Below are 23,668 nucleotides of genomic sequence, written 5' to 3'. Positions count from 1 at the left end.
ATTTTATATTTATTGTTTTATTTTGTTTATTTATTTATTTTATTTATTTATTTTTTCTCTTTCTTTCTTTATTGTAAGTTAAATTAACATGGAGTTTACCTTGTTTTCAACAGAACAAGAACAAACATGGAAAAGCTATCAGAATTCCACTAAGATAAGTAACCATTTTTGAAGGTACAGCCACAACAATAGACATGTAAAAGCAAGGACACTAGGACAAAGCCGTTGTGGAATTCGTATTACATTTATTACATTTATTAAATTTAATACATTCGATACACTTATTCTAGTACATTTGCGCGTTAGTGCTTACCTGATGTATTTTTTTTCTTATGATGAAGCGTTATTCAGTCTATTTAAACTTTTATTTATCCTTTATTGTCCTCAAGCTCTCATATAACGATTCGTCATTAGTGAATAAATCGGTACTTCAGAAAAGGTTCAAGTTTTACACGGCCAAAGTCAGTTTTTACTCATTAATGGAATAATCAAATTTGACTGAAAAAGCTAAGAAATAGAAAGGTGAAGGCAAGAAAGGATTCAGTTGCTTCTTGTCTTCTCCGATAATCCAATAATGTTGTCAGCCAAAGGTGCACTTCATTTACACAGCGGTAACCGTTTCAGAGCCGTTATGTGATAAACAAATGCCGATTATCAACTCCGCAGACTCTGTTGCCAACACTAAAGCCATCAAGGGTTGTTGTGGGAAGATTTGTAAGGGGACAATGAGCTAAAAATGCATCAACGTAGTTAAACGACGAACTTTCCATGCACCAAACTCATTAAAAACAATGGATATCAGGTATCTTTGATGTAATTAAGTTCGGTACATGGAAAGTTCGACGTTTGCCCTGGTGCACATTTTGAAATCACACCTGATCAAGTTTTTGAAGAGCAAGTTTGGTGATGCTCCTTTAATTCATAAATATTTCCAAATAAAGTGGATTAAATCTACCAAAAGCTGATTCTCAATGGCTAACGGCTAGCTATCCTCTTCCACACGTCTCTATTTGCTTCGAGCCTTTCTCGTCTGTTTCTTTGGCGAGCTACCTGTGGGAGACTATTTATTATTCAATAGCTATTCCCACGAGGGCAGAGACACCACAACAGCTTTTTTTTTACATCGTGCGCTGTAGAATTTAGCACGTGCACCGTGTCGCAGACCACCTGCATCTTCAGCAGTGAGTCTCTCACGTCCGCCTTATACACCCTTCTCATAATGGCTGACAAGTGCACGAAAACGAGGTCACCCAGTCATTATTCCACGATAAAAGATATAAAGATACATGAAATGACTTTAAAGAAGAAAAGTATTTTTAAGTTTAAGTTTAAGTTTAAGTTTATTTTTTTTAACAAAATAATGACTATATATACACAATTTATCACCCTCCCGCAAATAGCATAAAGCTAATCTAGGCGGGAGGCGACATATTACATTAAATAAATATTAGAAGATTTACAAATGAAATATGACGATAAATAAATGAAAAACTAACAGTTTACTTAAAATAAAGAAACGAAAAGGGGAAAAAAAGGAGAAAAAGGGAAAATGATACTAACCAAGTATTGAAAATCAAGAAATAATTATTTATAAATAGTCGCAATATGTAAAGACTCAGTCCGAGACGTTCAAAGTATAATGTAGTCTGTCTACAATAGTCGAAGTGTCAACATAGCTATCTTCTCTTAGGAGAAAATCAGATAGTGTTTTACGTAATATTAACTTAAACTTCTTCTTTTTTAATTTACGCAAATTGCTCGGTATCGTATTCCATAACCTAGCTCCAAATCTTGAGAATGATTTTTTTTGTACTTCCAGTTGAGATTTTTTAATATAGAAATTTACTGATGATGAGAATCTTGTGTTGTATGAGTGAACACTCGTAGCAAGGGTAAATCGATTTAGAATATTAAGAGGTGCAAGCTTATTTTCAATATCATGCATTAACTGGGCGACCGATTCATAGTAGAGGAAATCAATTGATAGTGTATTAGCTCTGATAAAAAGAGGAATGGCATGTTGGGATCTATCAGTGAAGTACATTAATCTAACATTTTTAAAATGACCCTTTTTTTGATCTGAAGTAATATTTCAAACACTTGAGAGAGTTCTTCCTCCGATTTCCAAACACCGAAAAGTGAGTTGAAAAAACGAGGCGCAGCCGAAAAAATATATAAAATAATGAGTTATTCTTCCGAGGAAAGAAATTCTAGTGACACAGTCTCATCCAGCGATGGTCCTGAAGAATTTTTAAGCCTTTCCTCGGAAGAAGAACTCATTATTTTTGTGTTTTTCTTCCTCGTTTTTCAACTAACATATTTCCGAGTCACGAAAACTAAACTTTAGTACAACTCCTTATTATGGAAATCTATAACGACATACTTACAAACGGGTTAAGAAAAGAACGACTGGGACAACTCATGACAACTATTATCCCGATTTATTTCTGTTAACACGATCTAGATGTCTCTATGTTCTAGAACTGACTGTGGGGTTTGAATCTCAGATCTTTAAAAAAAAACACTAAACAAGCAATAAAAGAAGAAGAAAAAAAAAAACACTCTCAAAAGCTTAAACCTAACTATTAGTTATTTTGTTGTTTTCTCTGATTAATGTTCCACTTTTATAGAAATAATTGACAGACACGCTCTTGTGGCATGTGCTGTTAATTAAATTGATCACACAACGGTTCTGAAACGATTAGTGCTGTGTAAATAAGCTGCAACTTTTGCTGTTAAGATAATTGGATTATTGGAGCAGACGAGAAGACAATAGAACTAAGAGGACTTTTTTTAGTCATATTGATTATTCTATTAATGAGTAAAAACTGGCTTTGGCCGTGTAAAACTTGAACCTTTTCACAAGTACCTATTTTCTCCATTAACGAACCGATCGAAGGCTTGAGAGCAATATAGGCTTAATAAAATACCAAATAAAGCTTCATTATATAATTGACTCCGACGAAGGACTAACGTCCGAAACGTCAGTTTCCAGTTTCTATTTTCACTAAGGTGTTAAACTTACTATTCTACGATAACTTGCTTCATTATATAAGTACCATATCGTGCACAGGCAGCACAAACAAGGTTCCTGTGTATGGTTTATAAGGGAATGTATGGCAGTCACTGGATAAAGTCATTACAATAAAATGTTTCACTCAACAATTTGCCTTTGCTGCAGTTGTTTTTACTTTGTTCAGTCTTCTGGCGAAGTTTCAGGGCGATTTGAGGCCGTTTAGTGTTTTTTTGTTTTTTTTAATCAAAATCCATACTTCTCTTATTTCTTCTCCCTTTTATTTCTTCTCCCGTACATTCCCTTATGAACCATACACAGGAACCTTGTTCGGGCTGCCTGTGTAACATGTTAAGTTATCGGCATGCAAACTCACAAAGCAGCTTTCAAGTTCAAACAAAGACGTCCTACTGGCCTTGGTGAAACAGTGCTTGTTCTAAATAGCAATCAATTAATCTATGCTAATTAATCATGGCAAGTCTGTACAAATTAGCTCTGATTTAGCAATAGAAAGCAATTATGCATTGCTCTGGTGTTTTAAAATATTTCACCAGTGCTGCTTAGCACCAGTGTTAGCTCAATGGTACTGTTTTACATATATTTTGTTTGCACTTAAACTTATAGATATTAGACTGATACACATTGGTAGACCCCAATTCAAATGTTTTCTTTTGTGTCTATTTGACAATCAGAGCGCAGAATTTGTGTTAGGCTTAGGGCAGGCGTCGAACTTTCCATGCACCGAACTCATTTAAAACAATGGATATCAGGTGATAATGAGGCGGCATTCTTTGATGGAATTATGTTTGGTGCATGGAAAGTTCGACGTTTACCCTAGGCCTAAGAGTATTAGTACTAAAGTATAATTATGCTTGTATTGTTCGTATTAACTTAACCTGGTAGACCTTATTTGCTAACTGTGTTAAAATTGTTCTGAAAAGTTTCAGCTTAGCGTTTAGAATTGTATAACTGTGTCTTTGTAAACTAAGCAAAAAAGCGTATGTATGAGTTTGATTATGTATCTGTTCCATGGATCCATGCTTAAGTGGGCTGCATTGCTGCACCCACCTTAATTCGAGTATGGAGGCAAGATACATGAAATGACATTGCCTATACTTTATATTAAATTAGTGTGTGTTCATGTGACCTTTTTTCTACCTGCGGCCTTAAAAGCAGCATCGCATGGGTGGACACTCTGTGCTAAGCACACCTCACCTGGGGAAAGTCAGTGTGTGTGTGGATGTATCTTTAGGGCCTCTTTACGAAGGGAGGGTAACCCTGTCATTAGATCTACCCTAATAAGAAGGTTTCCCTAGCTTACCATGTTGGCTCCATAGGTTAAACCTTCCGCGCGTATTAAGTGTTGCCTTTTAAAGACGTGACTAGGGACAACCCGCCTTCCCGAGTCAACATGTTTTTGGTTGTAAAACCTCTTGTGTTGAAAATAACTTGGCCATTATCACAAAATAGTTAATGAATGGCTGCTGAATAGCAATATTAAGAGGGTAAGATAATTTTTATATTAAAAATTACCATAAGGGTATCCCTACCTATATTATTTCCTCGTAAAGTCGAAATATCTATCTATCTACCCTGCTTGATATAGAGTTACCCTCCATGCCGCTTAAGAGGCCATTGAAGATTAGGAACACCGCACTAATGTTGTTTATGCAAACTCTTATAAATTATTATTACTACATTTCGCATATGTTGGATTGAAATGTGGCTTTGTAAGTCGTAGTAGGGTTTAAAAACCTTGGCTCTCTACGTTGGGTCCTGTGAATCCTTCGTGAGTAGGGCTCGGATTACCGCGTTGAAAAGAACTCTGGCAGTGATCACCTTTAGTGCCAGCAATAAAGTCGGCCTGGCGTAGTGTTCCACAAGGTTACAATCCCCAATGTAAAGAGCCAGGTGTTGAAATTTTACACACCAAAGCCCTGAGCGGTAACCACTGCACCACCTAAGCTCTTCGTGTTAACCATAACAACATCATTTACAACTACAGCTAGTATACCAAAGAAATGTTGCCAGGTGTTGGAATACTACCGATCTCACCGAACTGTGGCAACACGTCAAAATATTGTCTCGCTACCACACCCTAATTCGATTACTGACCTGCCTACTTTTGTTACAGCAGTGCGTTCCATCTTTCACGTAATAATACAGTGAATACCTTACTGGCAATGTGCTAGATCCGAGACAGTGACAAAAGTAGGCTGTTCAGTAGACAACTTTGGGCGTAGTAGCGGGATATTTTTTGACGTGTCGCCACAGTTCAGTGAGATCCGTAGTAACATGTACATGTAATATCTAGGATGGGTGGTTTTATTGTTTAGCCCTTAAAAAAGTTAAACGATATTTGCATTCGTGCGCAAACCTTTTTCTCAGTTTAGGAAACTATTTTAACTTTAATATTGGATTTGCAGCTTGGTAAACCTTCCTGAGTGGTGCAGTTCCTGAGCGGTGCAGTTTGTGTATAGGTATCAGAAACATGTGCTAAGTCATGCCAAATGAAAAAGAAATGCTGGTCGAGTTATCAATGTTTAGTTAGCCATCGGGTTTAAAAGTCACCACACGCAGGAACTAAGCCTACAGGAGGGTTTTTTGATACTTTAATTTAGTTCAGTTTGTAATTTCGTTATGTGTCTTTGCAGTTTTGAGGAAGCAAAATATTAGCATTTTTTCGGTGATTAATAAAAATATACGGTATGCCTGAGGCTCTTGACTTAAGTTGGGGCATTTTCTTCTACCTAATAGAGGGAATTGAAATTGCGCTTCACTATTTGTCGTATAACTCAATAAAAGCATTTGATTTGATCACACTTGTCTCATTTGTTCTCATACCCAATTAGAGTTCAGGGGAAGATCACAAGTGATCCAGATACCCAATTAGAGTTCAGGGGAAGATCACAAGTGATCCAGATACCCAATCAGAGTTCAGAAAAAGATCACATGTAATCCAGATACCCAATTAGAGTTCAGGGGAAGATCACAAGTGATCCAGATACCCAATTAGAGTTCAGGGGAAGAACACATGTAATCCAGATACCCAATTAGAGTTCAGGGGAAGATCACAAGTGATCCAGATACCCAATCAGAGTTCAGGGGAAGATCACAAGTGATCCAGATACCCAATTAGAGTTCAGGGGAAGATCACAAGTGATCCAGATACCCAATCAGAGTTCAGGGGAAGATCACAAGTGATCCAGATACCCAATCAGAGTTCAGAAGAAGATCACATGTGATCCAGATACCCAATTAGAGTTCAGGGGAAGATCACAAGTGATCCAGATACCCAATTAGAGTTCAGGGGAAGATCACAAGTGATCCAGATAACCAATCCGAGTTCAGAAGAATATCACATGTGATCCAGATACCTAATCAGGGTTCAGGGGAAGATCACAAGTGATCCAGATACCCAGTACCCAGATACCCAGTGATCTTTTACCGTCGGTATCAGATCGTCTATTCTGGACATGTATGCTCTAGCGCAATAGAGAGTGTGTTTATCTAATGGTTTGGTTATTCCTGTTGTTTTCTAGCTGATGCATGTTATTATAGGTCTGCAGGCCTTGGTAATGTGTAGTGTTTTGCCTGACATCAAGTGGCTGGTATGTAGTTTCTGGTACGTTCTTTGCAAGCTGAGCATCACGCTGTTGAAGCTGTGAACTGTGAAGGGATTCGTAAGCTGGACCTTGACCTTGATGCGATGAACCTCCAGCTGTATCAGAATGTGACAGTGCTTGATAATGCCTTGGTGTTTCTGTAGAGGTGCTGCTATAGCCACTTACTCTGCTTGTCATTTCGTTTGAATGATCATCACGATAAATTCTTATCGGTTCGTATTCACTGGGTGGAGGGCTCTGTGGGGGAGAGTGTAACACCGAGCTGTGAGAAGTCTTGTTTACGACCATTTCTAGCGTATTCTGTAGAAATAAAATGTTGCTAATTAATTGAGATGATATGGGTTGCGTTTTTTGTCGCCTGTGAATAATTACAATTGAATTATTTCTTTTTTTTAGTACTGATAGCTTAAAAACATAAATTATGGTGATTAACAACATCATCAAAAAACATACGTCATAAACAGGATCTTCAACTGCCTTGTTTCTGTTAACTCTGAAATACGGAAAGTTATGAATAAAATTAAGACGATCAATATCATATTGTGATTACTGCATGACGTACGATAGCAACGTAGTTAAATTGAATTACCTTTCTGTATTGGTATTTCTGGTTGGTTCTTTTCAAGAGACAATTAAACAAAACGAAAAAATGTCGGTTAGAAATTCTGTTTAGGTTTTTGTTAATAGCATCTAAGTGCCCTTTTCAGGTTTGAATAAACAGAGATCACTATGCAGAAATAAGGAGAATCAGTAAAAGAAGAAAAATATTTTTCAATGTATATATTCACATACCTTTTCTTTTCATGTTCCTCCAAATGTAAAGGAGCAAGAGAACAATGACTACCAAAGACACCGCGAGGAAAGATGCGCAGACAGCTAATGCAGTGACGCCTTAAGTAAAAGATAAGAAAATAAAAACAAAAAAACATCAATTGAATAAAAGAGACATTAACAGTATGTTGGAATTAATGGGTTGGGGAAACTAGGAGCATACAAATAGCCGGTTATGCGACGTTTTCAGGCAAAGAAAATGATTATGTTAAACAAAGAGGGTCCGAAAAAGGATGCTTGGAGTTATAACAATAAGGGTGTTATTATTATAAAAATAATAATTTTTACTTGTCTTGAGTCAAAAAGAAAAAAACGTCTGTGAATTTTGGTAGCAATGTGATTTTACTAACCGCATTTTTCTTGTTCGTCTGATTTTTTCAGTGATTGCCCATCTGTTAATAATTAAATATGAATATCATAGCTAACCACATGGATTTTATAAAGTATGAGTCCCCATTATTTTGATTAATTACATGTAGAATCCATCCCATATCATTACCACACTTACCAAGTCCTGTAGTAGATGCCTGGGTTGCTGTGGTAACCGGGTTCGGCGAAATAAACGCTGCTTTGCCCTTGTCATCTCCTATTTCACTTTCTCCATACTCGTTCGTTGCCGTGACAATAAACCAATATGTCTGACCAGGCTCCAGATCCTTCACTTGTATAACAAACGTCAAGTTGGACAATTCACGTACGACACTATGTATACGTGCCCAGGGTTTTACTACACCTTGTTTCTGGTAGATGGTATAATCTATTATTTCACCACCATTTTCATCGGGTTTCATCCAGGACAGTGTTATGGCAGTTTTATTTTTGACAAGATGAAGACTGGGCAAAGGTGGTGGACCTAAGATATATAAGCACAAAATACCTGTTTTCCAATGACTAAGGTTTAGTTTTCACACGTTTATGTTATATCAACTGAATTTTTAGATGTCCGAGTTACTTGTAAAACGCGTTAAAATAAATATCAGGACAAGGTCGAAGTGTGAGGGATAATCAGCCTTACAGTATGCAGCACCAACACGCTTGTAATCTTGATCAAGAAATCAGGTAATTTAGGATAGGTCATAATTTTCATGAAGGGGACTTGAAATTTTAAAAACACTCAGGTTCAATGAAGTATAATTTTTTACCTCTTTTCTGTGTAGTAAAGTTGATGATCGATGCATTTCCATACCCAACCACATTCCTTGCGTAGACTCTGACTTCATACCTTGTATTCTTAGTCAGACCAGTAAACTCGTACTCAGAGTTTGATGTGCTCTGTTCTTGTTTCGTACTGTTGATTTGTACATTGTAATCAATAACAGGACTTCCACCATCATAACCAGGTTTGGTCCATCTTACAGTTACAGATGATGCTTTGATATCCTGTTCTAGTATCGTGGCATTAGGGACACCTGGTGGGACTGAAGAATAGTTGTTTCACATTTTTTTAATGAATCGATCTGTCAAGCTCGGATAACATGTTAACTTTTACACAAAAATATTTAATATTAAATTAAATTGAATTGATGAATGTCGATAAAATAATAGTGACGATATACGTAGTATATACAGAATGTAGTTTATCAGTGTATCAAGCTTGAAAAGATTTAATTTTAAAAATTAATCATTAATCATAGATCATTGATCATTGATTATATTGATTATTAATTATAATTAATAATTAATAATTAGCAATTTACAGTTTACAGTTAACAATTAATAATCAATGATCAATAATCAATGATCCATAATCAATAATCACTCGATCTGATCTAGCCTTATTAATAAACATTGCTCATGCATTTAAACAAAGCGTACTTACACAGCTGAATCACATTGATAAGATGTTCAACGCTCCCAGCGACGTTTGTGGCTTTACATTTATACCATCCATAGTCTGCTCCATCTGTCGTTGTTATCACCACGTGACTACCTTTACCAATAGCTGTGACACCAGTAGTTATTTTCTGACCACTGGGCTTGTACCAAGTGATACCTGGCGTGGGTAATCCATCACCGACGGTGCACTTGAGAGTTATCTGTCTGCCATTCCAAGAAGTATTATCACTGCTAGACAGCTCTTTCGAGATTGTAGGCTTGTCTAAGAAAAGTTGAACCAAAATTAAAAAATAGGAGAACATATTTTCAGCCTTGTTTTGTGTCTTAGTAAAAACCTGCAAAACATTAAATGTTGTCTTGTGTTTAAACAAGGTTTATCAAAACCAAAGGAGATATAGGCCATATAAATGAAACTGAAGCGATCGGATGGGATCGAAGACTGTTTTCCGCTTAATTCACTGCATTATTCTATGGTTAAGCGACTAATGTCAGCTACCATGGCGATTTATAACAGCTTCGTTTCCATTATCTTTTGCATTTTTTAAATAAATTGTAAAAATATTTGATACACTCACAGTTGACCGTCACCTTTGTCCTCTTAGTGGCTGCAGTCTCGTTTGGGTTGTTGTTGGCCCTACACTCATATACTCCAGCATGGTATCGTTTAATGTTATCTATCTGCAGTACAGCACTTCCTGATCCATGGCTCTTGGGATGAACACTACCATCTGATATATTCACCCACGTGATGGTTGGTGTTGGTGGACCAATAGCTGTACAGTTTATCTTTAAATCCTTTCCCTCGATAATCTGGTATGTGTTGTTTGGGTGACTTGGTAAGAATGTAGGACGCACTGAAATAATGTATTTAGAAGTAAGTAAAAACTGAGCAAAACAGTAGGCGGGCTTTGTTTTTTTAGGGCACAATGCCTCTAATTGCATATTCTACCAGCTCACTAGATATACACCGTGCTGACGAGGCCCAATAGAGGCCGAGACAGCTGTTCACGGTTTCTAGTTGAGCTGGCTCATATTTTACGCAACTTCAAGTTGTGAAAGGCCCAGTGCACCTTCTCTTCAGTCGTTAGATACAAGGCTCGCGTAATTTTTAATTTACCTTTTACGCATGTTTTTATATTCCAAAATGAGTTACGAAAGAACCATAAATAAATATGCAAACATTGAGTGCATTTTTCAGTTCATCCAAAGCGTTGTATGTAAGCCAGAATATGGATTCTCGCTTTCGTTGTCCCAAAAACAGTGTAGAAGAAGCTAGTTTATGGCATGATGTAAAGCAAAAATCTACCCGATACAAAGATAATGATGTATGGAGGAATTTCGCTCATGGCTAGCCAGCCGAGTGTTGAAATTTCCCAACGTTCAAGTTGGAACAGTTTTCAAAGATTACGATCTACGTACCGTGAAAGGCTGGATGAAAAATTGGAAGATATGGAAGCTGACATTCTTAATTATTGGTTAACTAAATTTGTGGAAGAGGTGGCGAATAAGAGTGGTGGTCGCTATCCAGCGACGACAGTACCCTACATTATCAGCTGCGGAATGAAGAGGCATTTGGATGATCGTAAAGGAGAAACTGGAACGGCATTGAATCCTTTGGACAGGACGGGAAAAGGTACGTTCTATAAATTTCCTCAATTAATACAAATTGAATGTAAATAATTTACATTAACTTAATTTTGGTCACAGATTCTATATTGTCCGGGAGGTTCTCGACGCCGAAAAATGAATTAAACCAGCGTGAAGGCGTGGCTCTCTCCGCTAGAAAAAGAGGCAGTGACAGACGATAAAAAAAAAGCTCTTAATGGAACAAAAAGGAGTGTAAGCTTCAAGTACCGCTAAGTCTCTACTAAATACTATGTATTTTTTTGACGGAAAGGTTTTTGGTATCAGAGGTGGTGAGCACCGAAAATTTAAGGCTAATTTTCAGTTCAATCAGAGCCGAACTTCATAAAGTTTACGAAAAATGTTAGTAAATCGTTGAGGTTTTCTACTTAAGACCTTCGAAGAGCAAACTATATAGCATTTGAAAAGAGCCCTGTAGGAATTAACTAACTTAATTCTATTTTGCCCAATATGTGTAAATATGTGGGTATTAAGGTTACGACAGCTCATTGTTTAAGAGTCTCTTGTGCTACAAAGCCGGCTATTTAATTCAAGGCCGGGTACAAGAGAAATGATTCTCGAAAGAACGGGTCATACGTCAAATGCTTTATTAACGTACAAAAAAACAAAAAACCGTTTGTTTTGATCAGAGTATCAAATGCGGAAACTGTTAATGTTCTGTTAAATGAAAGTATCTCAGTTACTTGGTCCAGCATTAGTTCGGCTTCAACTTTTCTTTGATAGGTGATATCTTCTTCGTTGGTAGCAACTGGTTCTAACTCTTCAGGATAAACCAAGTGAACATCAAAAGGACTTTCAATCAATTGAGAAAGTATCAAAATTGAAAAAGAAACTATACTATTTAGATTGATTTTTTTCACGATATTGCGTTTAAAACATCAAATAAACTTCAGGTAATTTAACAAGAAATGTAGACAAAAGGACACTAACATGAATGGGTTGAATGTATGATGTCACAGCATAAAACAACGGTAACCACTCTTTAGCCGTGATTCAACAAATTAATGGCAGACAAAATTAAATCGTAAACTTTTGGCACTTTTCTTTCGAGTATCAAAAAGATATTTCATTGAGTGGTCGTTGATGTATCCAATATTATTTCAGCAAAGTTCCAGCTCAAATGAAAGAGTTTTATTTTTGGAGCGAATTCGTATCCAAGTGCCACTTAAATAACTCATGAGGACAAAACAAATAAAAACATTAGCACAAAGGATGTTTGAAAATATGTTCTTGGTTGGCATGTACTTTTCAACTTATGCTTACTAATGAGTTTGAGAAGCCATATCAAACACTTTAAAGAGTGTTTCATCCTCTCAAACACCTTGAAGTTGGTTCAAATTCCTCAGGTTTGCCTCATATTTTCAACTCACTCAGTGTTTGGAAATCAGATCAAACACTCTTTTATATGTTTGATATAAACATATAGCTTTAATATCTCCACTTCAAAAGTTAAAAAAGTAATTCATAAGTCTTTGAACCTTTTGGAGCGGCCATACATGTCAAGCGCATGGCGACGTTTAAACCAGATAAAATCCTTCTAAATAATACTGAGAATGACTTTATCACAGATGAAGGTGCATCCAAGTTAAGATGAAGATTTAGCACCTCATCAAGGTCAGTCTCACGTACGACATTGAAGACCCACAAAAAAATCTTCGACTAGTGCCCCTGTCTTGGGTTGGGCATGCTGCCTTCAACATTGTGGAAGCCTTTTTTGGGCTCACTGCGCATGGCAGTGATACCCAAACATCAATGCGCATGACATTGAAATACAAAGGTCTATCAAAGCACCAAAGTCATGCTCACGAAGTATGTGGTCACACTAATTCAACCAAAGGCTTATTCCTAACTTTTTGAAGCAGCTCAATAAACTTGCAGATCATTTTTTATGAGGTCTAAAACCAAACAGCTATGCCTCATGCTTTTAAACCTGATAAAATACTCCAACTTGTTTATCAAACAGTACTTCATGTTAATCAAGAGAGGAGTTTGGGCTGCCTGTGCCTAGACTCATTCCTTGATTCAATTGTGAATAGGAAGTTCTGCAATAATTATTTACCTGTTACTATCAGCTGTGTTGTGCTCTTTATTTGAACCTGACCTCCAGTTAAAATCAGTGAGCAATTATAGTTCCCATTATCGAGCGTGCTCACATTTGAGATGACCAGAGTAGCAACAGATTCCTTGCTGAGTCGATGTCTCAGTCTTGCTGGACATGATGGCGTTACTGTCCATATCCATTCCATTTTCCCAGTTGCATGTACATAAGTCCAGGCTTCAGCAGCAATACGAGTCTGGTTAATGCTATTAGTGTAAAGCCATTCTGGTGACGTTGTAAAAAACTCACTGTCTCGGTCATTGACATGATAATTCCAGACAAATTTTGCATTTTCTCCATTATGAACAAACAAGATAGGTGGTGGAACTTGAGTAAATCTTACAGCTCCATCTTGAATGATGATATAATAAAGGTGATGTAAATAAAACAAGGTTCAGCAGGAAAAATAATTTCGATGAAAACAAACAGTTGAAACGTACTTGAATGATAATTAATATTTAAACATTTAAGTTGGACTTCAAATCGATGGCTTTTTTTTAGCTAAAAATGAAAAACAAAAATAAGGATAGGCAATAATGGGAATCTCTCATTTAGCAGAAGAAAAGTGCCAGCAGACTTTATGAACAATATAATAAGTATAGAATGTGCTTAATTGTTTTCCTTTTGTCTCTCACTCCCTACACCCCTCCCCGAGGGGTATTAGACTAGCTACTAATCCTCACTCGGCCAAATCAATAAAGCAAACACCAAACAGTGGCCAAGGGAAAGAAATACAGGACTCGGACTGCTTCCAACGCGCAGTGTATATAATTGTTGCCGGCAAAATTGTCATGGAAAGCATAGATGGTCAGCGGGCAGACAAAAAAATGGAAACAGCGGCTATCGTAGACTAACTTTACCTAAATTTCATTTAACCAGAACATGCCCGATTATCGAAGAGTGTGTAACTGCTCTATCCAGCACTACCACTGAACAGCAATGCTTGCCATATATTATTGAGGTATCAGAGTACCTCGTATTAAGGAATCACAAGCAATATATATTTTTAAAATAAACAATGGTTTTCTGTTACTCAATTCGTAGAAACTGACGTCTTCACTGAGAAATCAAGGATGTATGTCTTGTATCATAATCTCCAGCATCAGTTAATTAACTAATCAACTCACCTACGCAAGGAAGTAAAAACAATTCGACGATGAAACCAAGTATATAACAAGAAATGATAGGTTCTTGACACACACTCATCCTGAGAAAGATTTTTACATCCAAAAACTTAACAGTGTTTTTAGATACCGTACTTTTCTCGTTAAAGATGGCACTGTCTGCGAGTCTTGCTGCTTCAAAACAACGCAATGGTCGCCTCTAATTATGCACACTATTAGTTTCCTGTGGTTGACCTTTGGTGCTTCATCCAAGTGTTGTCTGTTTTAATTGTAACGCAACATTTATCTTTGAAATATTTTTTTACTCGAAACAGCTTTATCACATGCCGTTGTAGCACTTATTATATCCCGGTTCAACATCAATTTGAAACGTATCAACAAGGGCGGAGGAATCTGAAAATCTTTGGGGGAGCACTGAAATATTATATTTAACGCTATGTGATAATGACCGCTGTTTTGTTTGATTGCATACGCATGCGCCGTAAAACTATGACTGAGAACCTATATTTTGTTGGGGGCCAGGCCCCCTTAAAACAATTCGCTCCTGACCAAGAAGTAATACGCTTTAATTGTAAATTACTTATATTTTAAATCTTAACTGACTTTTACAACCGTTTAAAACAAAGATACGTTTCTAAGCATACTTAACCAGTGCCTTTTACTTTCATATGGAAAGATACACACTGTTACAGCATAATGAAACAGGTGGCGAAATAATGAAGAATTCGATTTCGTATACATCAGATACTTTGTGATACAGCGATATTAAACGAATGCTCTTATCTTTTATATTTGTTTAACTTTTCAGTTTTTATGACAAAAAAAAAACAAAAAAAAAAACGATTAATAGGATAATACCGCAAAAAAAAAAAGTTCCCTAATTTATGTAACCGCATATTAAAAGACGTTTTTTTTCGCCTGTCATGATTATTCATGTTAAAGTTAAGTCTGAACCAATCAGGATCTCCATTGACCGAGGCCGCAATGCATACAGGGTATACTAGTCCATTTTGTCGCGGAAGTATCAGAAGAAGAAAAAAACCGAAGGCATTTTTCGACTGGTGCTTCCACGTGTATCCCAGCAAGATTTGACTAATTCCCTAGGGCCTTGGTTTAACGTATCTCTATACGAAGAAGAATTAGAAAAGATGGCGGCACTCACTACTAGTATATTAATTTATATACTTCTTGCTAGCGGGAAAGGTGGCCTTGAAATGCTATACTGGATACTTTATTCAATTTTCATTTCTAAACAATCTTTAAAATTGTGTTTCAGTCGACAGTGCCATCGATAATATAGAACCTATGACAAGGAAGGTTGGAGAATTCGTGGATTTTCTTTGGAATGCCTCTTTAACTCCAATCATCGGTTCACAATGGGGACTTCCAGATCCATCTGGGGATGATCCTCCCAAACCTTTGTTTGTTAGTACACGGATTACCTCAAGTAATGCAGCATTTAGTATTGACCCAGAGTATAAGGACAGAGTCCATTTCATCGGTGATCTGTGGATTGGTCATGCATGGTTTAGGCTGACCGATTTGAAAACCAGCGATACAAACCAGTACAGAGCAACAATGCATGAAAATGGCGGAATTAGTTTGCCCTTTACAGTGTCTCATAGTGTCTCTATTAACTATGAGTGTCTTTAACAGTTCTTGCTTAAGGTAATTTAAGAAGTTATAGTTTTTTATTGTTCTTGGACCTAGAAATGAGGAGGGTGCAAACCGGCAGGTACATAAAACACAGCTCAGAAAATTCATACTGAAAGTTAAAACTGCAGGTCAGTTATAAGTCTATGAAAAAGGATTTTAATAATACATTTTACCTCATGTTGTGATGCCGCTTCTAGACTGTTCAGTACTCACTCATCTCGATAAATGAGGCTGTAATTAACAGAGCCACACGAATCTAATTGTCTTTATTAGCTTTCAATCAACTTATACGGCACTGCAATTAAAAGAGATTATAGCCATCTCGCCGTGACGGTTGTCACGCAATAGACGCAAAATATCATAAACATAAAATCTTAAATGTTGACTTAACAATAAAGTTAGAAGTATTATATCTTTTAAATTTGCGGCTTTTGTTTTCACCACTGGTAAGGCTTGGGAAGTTGTACAATTTTAAAGTTAGGCTAGCGGTAAAGGATTGAGGTTTAAGAAATGGACTAAGAAAGCAAAAAATAATAAAGTACACAATGAAATTCTAACCAGTGGAGAATTTTCACCGAGATTTTATAAACCTTGACTAAGTCCATAAAAAAGAGCGCCAGAAAATACGGTATAACCTAAAGCTTTCATATAAGTAGGGTGCAATATGTATGAGATATTAAAAAAAGGTATGAACACTATCAATTGAGACAATTACAACAACGAATTAAGATGAGACGTTTAGTGGGCGGAACCTCACTCCTCAGGTTTCTATATTTATCTGTGAAATAACTATGGAATTGCAAACTACGATTTCTTGTTGGAATCAAATTCGTATTTATTCTCTCCTTTTAGGCATTACTGTAGATCAAAGAAACGCTCAAGGAATGACAGGTGCTTTGAAAAGAAGCATGACTCAAAAAAGGACTGTTACCTGTTTGCTAATATAAAATCACTGTTATTTTAATAAATAAAATTACTTTTATTTTAATAAATAAAATTACTTTTATTCAAATGTCTAGTCGTTCTAGGGCTTTCGCACTAATTGGGGACACTTTTCGCTCACAGGCACTACCACTACATTCAATGTTCTATGAACACAGCGCTCAGCTCACATGTTGATTTTTACGGAGGGAGGAAACCGGAGAAAACCCTCGTAGCACAGGAGAGAACAGCACATCAAACAAACTCAATTCACATGTGGTGACTGCAGAGCTCGAACTGGCAACCCGTCCCGTTGGACTCACAGCGGTGAAAGACGACGCGTTAGCCGCGAACGCCACCCGGCATGCTATAATTCAACAAATGTTACTCAAACATATCGAGAAATGATACACTGACGACAACTTGACTGAAATTCAGCTTAGCCATACTTACATTTTACTACCACAGTTGCAGCTGCACTGTTAGTGTGTTCCCTGTTGTCATAAGTATTTTTTGCTGTACATACGTACTTGCCAGCATCTCTTTTGATAGCATAAGGTATTCTAAGTGTTCCCCCAGCTACTGTGTGACCATCTTTGATGACACCATCAGCCTTCGTCCATGATAGGGATGGTGGTGGAAAACCATCTGCTGTACAGCTGAGTACGATCTCATCACCTTCTACAACTGTGATACTTGGAGGAGTTTCAGTGCTTTTGGGAGAATATGTAAATTACAATATAACAGCCTATATCAACGTTATCTTGAAGTTGTTGCTGTTGATAGTATTGATAATCAGTCACTAATAAAAAATTGAAGAGGGCAATATATGCCTTGTTAAATAAGTTTCGTGCTTGAGTTTATCATTAACCGGGTCATTACAAGAATAAAAGTCAAAAAAGAAAAGAAAAAGAGATAAAGCTGTGGACACCCCTAGTTAAACAGCTATATTAGGCTTTACAGAGCTTGGAACCCTATTAAAATTATCATTAGTAGAAAATGCTAAACGAAATGGCAAGTAGAGTTTGATTCTGAATGCGATTAGGCAACAATTTGATTTTTATGTGAGAGGTAATAGGGTATTCACGATCATTACTACAAACTTATACTGCAAAGCCTTCTGGGATCCATATGCGAAAAAAAACTTTCTATACAAAGGCTTTGATTAGCGTAATTTAAAAAGAATATTAAAATCAGTTGTAAAGCCATAGCTCTTAAATGAATTAAGAGCAGCAGGACAACAAAACATTGTTAATTGCATTATGTGTGGTGGGCTTGGCTTGTCCACACTTCCCAAGATGCACAATCGAGATATGATTCAGGTTTTTATGACCTCCAGTTTGGAAGTCTTTATAAATCATAATAATACTTTACCTACTTTATACTTTCAGTAGGCTTTCGAGTCTCCTTGAACAAAGAAGTTAATTCAAACCACAAGCCCTATCTCCCGATATTAGATTTCTTAAAACAACTTCTTGAAATATAAACAAGTTCAGAAAAGCATGCCATTCAAGAGTTTCTCCCTTACCTACAGCAGGAAGTCAGACCAATATTTCAAGAAAACAAAGGGTTTAAAAAAGCCTTTTCGATTTCACAGACATACATTTCTACTGATTAAGTAATTAGCACAATTTGTTGTGGAGCTTACGACGTTTATGTCAACTGGAGGAAACCTGAAATAGTTATTCCTCCTACGATTATTTGTAAAAAAAAAAATTCTATTTATAATTATAATCAATATGACAGAGCGGAAAAACCGGACGCATGCGCATTAGAGACTATTTTCATGAGCAATCCAATATGGCGGACGAGATGCGGTAAAAATCTGTCTCTTGGAAAATTGCTCTGAAAACGGACAAAAACGCTGCAATGACACTCAAAACTTTTCAAAACAACTCATAATTCGTCAGAGCCCTTGATCTTGGTAGTTTTTTTGAAGCTTTTTGTCGACTTGACGCCAAAATAAGGAATTCTACGACTTGATTGAGAAGGACTTCGATCGCATCTCCTAGTGTTCGATGACAAGTGGAAAATCTTCAAATATAAGGACGGACATGGATATATAAGCTTCATACTTCGACAAAAGAACAATACGTGAATGAACTTAAACATATCAAAAAGCATCCTAAAAATTTTGATACCATTTTTCAAACGAGGCATTTGAACTCACGACACGTGGGCCGAATAAACGTAAGTTTACCTACACTGCTTTGCCAAGCATTGCCATTGGAAAACTTGTTTTATTGCCCTTCAATAATATTAAATTACTGTATTTTGAGTTTGATGAGCGTGAAATGTTCTTTTATTAATGATAAACATCAATTTTCTTGGACCATTCGTCCTCATTTATCTTGAAGACATTAAAATTCCCGCCTTTTTTCAAGCCCTTTAATAGTCCTTTCGAGTACTCTATTTCAGTGTTCTTTTACCATTTGAAGCGTAAAAAAACAACAAAACCTGTTGTTATCTTGTCCATGAAAAGACCTGCAATGATTCACTTGTCCCTGCCCTCAGCGCCTATTAGTGTTTGACGAGATAAGCCCAACCAAAAGGGGTACAAACATGTTCTGGGCATCTGAGTGACGCCGATAAAAATAGTCACATCACGTCTATGGATTCGTATTGTCCACGAAATACGAGAAAGGTATGGGGAAAAGCATTAATATTTCTTTCTTATTATAATTATGTAAAAAAACAGCAACATGTCTAGACAATGTGTTCCTCACCACCATTACATAAGAAAATAGAAAGACAGACACAAACTGAAGGGCTATACTTTTATTGAAGTTCTCAAGTAAGACAGCTTTTTCTTATTTACAGTAAAACCATTTCTATAATATATTGACCTAAAGACTTTTAATCTCAAACAGTTTTTTATAGAACCTGCAATGAACATTGTTATATAACTGAAAATAATTAATTTGGAAATTGATTAGCAAAATAAAGGAAACAAATCAGACACAGGAAAAGAGAGATAAAAAGAGATGCAGGAGAGGATAACGGAACTAGGAAGAGCACAACCACTCACTTCTAAGGGCAAATGTTCATTTGGCACATCAAGTAGGGGAGTTTCAACAAGAAAACAGCATGTTGAAGCAAAAGCTCTCATGTAAAAATAAAATAAACAGGAAATAAAAACTTAAATCCCCCTTTTAGGCTTACCTTCAACAAATCAGAGAAATGCCTATGCAATCTGATAATATTCTCAGTATATTGATATAGAGGTAAGCTGTTCACCCAAAAAATTATATAGTTGAGTGATGTCTTGAACTTAGTAATGAAGGTCTATCCTTGTCATATTCCAGTAACTGTGATGTCAGGATAAATATCACTAGTACAGATAAATTATATTTGGAAAGCATTCCTATTTTTATATATCCAAAAATGCACCACTGAAACTATATGATTATTTTTGGCCATTAAAGAGCCCACCTTATGCAGAATCAATACTGAGAATATAGTGTTAAAGGCAATTTAAATTTTTACATGTTTATGCATATTCACATACATACATTTATTGACCTTACATACTGGTACACCAAATTGAAAAAAGTGTCATGTTCAGAAACGGTCAAATTATCTAAGCTAAGACTGAAAGGTGTCCTGGGTAACCAATCAATGATGCTAATATTATGCATATTGAAGTTTGCAGCTCTTGAACACAGTCTAATTGAAGTTAGCAAATAAAGAATTTTGTTACTCTTTGTGTACATGTCTGTATATGCAAACATGCTCCAAATAACTAGGATATAGACTACCCAGAACACCCTTCAGTCTTAGCTTCACTCAACCTTTCCAACCTGACAATGGTTTTCCAATTGGCCTATTTCACTAGGATGTCACTGCTCTTTTATGTGGGTGATACAATCACCAAATCCAATAGAAAATTCAACAAAATTTGCTCCTAGCGAAACAGTTTAATCTAAAATGGCCTGGTTTTGAGATATGATATGTACTTAAAATATTCCGAGCGTTTGCTGGCTATTGTACTTCTCTTCGTGGATTGATACGGGTTTTAGAACAATTATTATTTTCAGTGAATTTGTGTTGATTTGACCCCCTCCGATGACCAAGATCCTTTGTGTTTAAACAATCCTCGACTTTCACATCCCCATAATGCCTTGTGTTTTTGGGGGGTAACCAATCAAAAAACTGTCCCAAATTGGAAGGTTTCTTAATTGAATTTATACTATACCTGCTTTTATCTGTACAATACTGATTATCAGTTTATTCATTTTTTCATTATTCAAGTCATTTTTGCATGTACAGATCATGAAGAGTTTTGGTCTTACAGAAAATGTATCAACTTATGAAAAAATGTTTAAAATTTGCCTTAAATGTATTTAAGCTTCTATCTTTTTCTGGTTTTTATTTCTTCATTTTGTCTTTGGATACCAAATAAGGTATTTTCAACATTGTCTGATCAGCCTTCAGCAAAATAAGAGGGTTTTTTACCCTCTGGTTATCCCCACAGGGTGCATTATGGGTAATGGCCTCGCGGGATTCAAAGCGGGATTAAAAGTACCAAAGCGTTGGCTCTCGTTTTGTTTAAGATAAGTTACCTTTCAAAACAAACTGCGTTTGTTCCAACCAGAAAAAGAATTTTCACCCTGCCTATAACTCGACAGTCGGCGTTATTTTCAATATAAACTGCTGTTTATTTTACGTAATTTTAATTAATACAAACGGCTTTAATGCAATTATGATTAATATTCAAACTTTCAATCTCGTGAGTGAACCTATTTTGCATAAAATGCAAAGCTTTTAATAGCTTGAGCCAAGAGAGAGAGAGAGAGAGAGAGAAACAAAAGAAAAAGTAACAACAAAGAATCACTAAGTAATCAGAGGTGAGGTGGAAGAATATGCCTCTCTCAAGTAAGATTAACCTTCGTTTATCTAGAAATTATTTTCAGCCTGTTCATCAATTGAAATTTGACTAAGTTGACGCTCAATAACAATAACATGGTAGACTAGGAATAAAGCAAAATATCCTATCCAGAGTAGCTCATGAACAATTTTTGTACCACTTTTGTCATAAGTCATATTACCGACTGTTTTGGTTTTGCTGTCCTCGGAGTGTTTGATTGTTTTAGAAGGGCACATATAAGTAAGCGAAGAACAAATTCAGAATTGAGCTCACTTCAACCAAAACTTCCAAGAAGAGCGATTTCACAACTGATTTTAAACTTGACCATTGCAAAACTTCCAATGTTTTACTTTACATCAATAAAACCGTTTACAATATGACAGTTTTTCCTAATAGTGTAGAGGTATTAAAAAATTAACACAAAGTTCCAGCCTCTTGACTTTAGCGCTGTTCACACTTGGTAGGCCAACCAACGCTTTGGTACCCGGGTACTTAGCTTTGAACCCGCTGGTCTATTACCCATAATGCATTACCCCTTATTACCCCTATATAGTTATATACTACATACTTGGTTGGATCAGAATTTCTGCATATCGCTTTATCTATATCTATATATATACATACATATATTTACCCTTATTGAATTTTCTCAACTGAGCTTTCAGTTTCAATAAATCAAAAATGTTTGTGACAGCACCAATCTTTAGGGAGCTGTTCCGACGATTTCTTTAAGAGCTGACTTTGCATTATTATGACAATGGCCATCCTCTTTATGACACACAAGAAATAAAGAAGTTTGCAGTACGATGTGCTCCTGGGCTGTTTGGCCAAACCTAAGATAGCAAAGATAGTTTTTTAGTTTCAGCAGAACCCATATATATTTTATAATTTAGGTATTATTTTTTTGTAAATTAAGTTCATTCATTCACACAAAGGCACACGGACTATTCTCTGTTGCCTTGCTGCAGAGTGCATCATTGACCCGCTTAGGGATATTTGGAACAGTGGAGATGGTACAGTAAAACTACCAAGGGAGAAAAAAATTCCAGGTAAAACGAATTTGTGTTTAAGTATTTAAATTACAAACTCAGATGAACACAAACAATTATGTATACTGTGATAAATTGTTTGATTTTACATGAATTTTAACAGCCATATTATTTACCTTACTTTGATGCTACTGTGGACCAAAGAAGTCTTCCACTTGGATATGATTGGGGAGAAGGAGAACCGACTCACAAAAAGCATGTGATTTAGCAGAGCGGAACCGAAGGCGACAACACACTAACCCTGACTTGTAGGCATTTCTTCCACGTCCTCTGCATGCCTGCTCGCACTCCTCGCAACTGCCCCATATGCCATCCTCGTCTGCTACTCAAAGTCCAGACCCTGTCTAGCACTTTTAATGCTGGATTATAAAGGTCGATGATGATGATGCCGAAAGCAACGTGTCGTCGAGTTCAAATGCCTCGTTTGAAAAATGGTTTCAAAATTTTTCGGATGCTATTTGATATGTTTAAGTTCATTCACTTATTGTTCTTTTGCCGAAGTATGAAGCTTATATATCCATGTCTGTCCTTATATTTTAAGAATTTCCACTTGTCATCGAACACTAGGAGATGCGATCGAAGTCCTTCTCAATCAAGACGTAAAATTCATTATTTTGGCGTCAAGTCGACAATAAGCTTCAAAACAACTACCAAGATCAAGGGATCCGGCGAATTATGAGTTGTTTTGAAAAGTTTTGAGTGTCATTGCTGCGTTTTTGTCCGTTTTCAGAGCAATTTTCCAAGAGACAGATTTTTCCCCCTTTCGTCCGCCATTTAAGCAATAGAAAACTTTTTCCGTGTTTACATAGCCTGATAGCAACACGAGGGGAGGTTGGGAGAATTCGAGACAGTTATACAAACCCGAGACGTAGTCGAGGGTTTGCATAACTGTCGAGAATTCTCCCAACCCCCCGAGTGTTGCTATCAGGCTATGTAAACACAGAGAAAAAAGTTTTCTATTGCTTTTATAAAATAAATACTAAGGGAAAACATTACCACTTGC

General features: G+C 36.5%; 1 protein-coding gene and 1 long non-coding RNA gene across 4 annotated transcripts; both read right to left on the bottom strand.

The window, feature by feature from the left end:
* Window positions 1–4,510: 4,510 nt before the first annotated feature.
* LOC116289996 (fasciclin-2) lies at window positions 4,511–14,381 on the bottom strand. 3 transcript variants are annotated; one of them, XM_031696963.2, is made up of 11 exons: window positions 14,176–14,381; window positions 13,010–13,399; window positions 9,882–10,160; window positions 9,290–9,568; window positions 8,613–8,888; window positions 7,979–8,323; window positions 7,821–7,862; window positions 7,432–7,530; window positions 7,229–7,256; window positions 7,093–7,132; window positions 4,511–6,939 (listed from the first exon to the last, which is right to left on the bottom strand). In XM_031696963.2, exons 1-11 carry the CDS (start codon window positions 14,252–14,254, stop codon window positions 6,520–6,522), a joined length of 2,277 nt encoding a protein of 758 aa, XP_031552823.2. In that variant the 5' UTR covers window positions 14,255–14,381; the 3' UTR covers window positions 4,511–6,519. The 3 variants fall into 3 exon arrangements, with proteins under 3 accessions (XP_031552823.2, XP_031552821.2, XP_031552822.2); XM_031696961.2 differs by having other exon boundaries at window positions 9,290–9,641; window positions 9,895–10,160; XM_031696962.2 differs by lacking the exon at window positions 7,821–7,862 and having other exon boundaries at window positions 9,290–9,641; window positions 9,895–10,160.
* Window positions 14,382–19,512: 5,131 nt separating this feature from the next.
* Window positions 19,513–23,439, bottom strand: LOC148914182 (uncharacterized). Its single transcript, XR_016118992.1, has 2 exons — window positions 22,782–23,439; window positions 19,513–22,449 (listed from the first exon to the last, which is right to left on the bottom strand). It is a non-coding gene; the product is annotated as an uncharacterized LOC148914182 (long non-coding RNA).
* Window positions 23,440–23,668: the final 229 nt, after the last annotated feature.

Source organism: Actinia tenebrosa, unplaced genomic scaffold (genome assembly GCF_029948245.1).
Source record: "Actinia tenebrosa isolate PJP-AT-01 unplaced genomic scaffold, QUT_ActTen_1.0 PGA_scaffold0__85_contigs__length_37466705, whole genome shotgun sequence".
Classification (NCBI taxonomy): domain Eukaryota; kingdom Metazoa; phylum Cnidaria; class Anthozoa; order Actiniaria; family Actiniidae; genus Actinia; species Actinia tenebrosa.
This window is presented reverse-complemented; position numbering and strand designations above follow the sequence as displayed.

Excerpts from the sequence above, each read along its gene's own strand:
- LOC116289996 (XM_031696961.2), bottom strand. The coding sequence starts at position 14,254 with ATGAGTGTGTGTCAAGAACCTATCATTTCTTGTTATATACTTGGTTTC. Across the intron at positions 8,324-8,612 it reads CTTTACTACACAGAAAAGAG|GTCCACCACCTTTGCCCAGT; the intron begins GTAAAAAATTAT and ends TATATATCTTAG. Across the intron at positions 7,863-7,978 it reads GGCATCTACTACAGGACTTG|ATGGGCAATCACTGAAAAAA; the intron begins GTAAGTGTGGTA and ends AATTATTAACAG.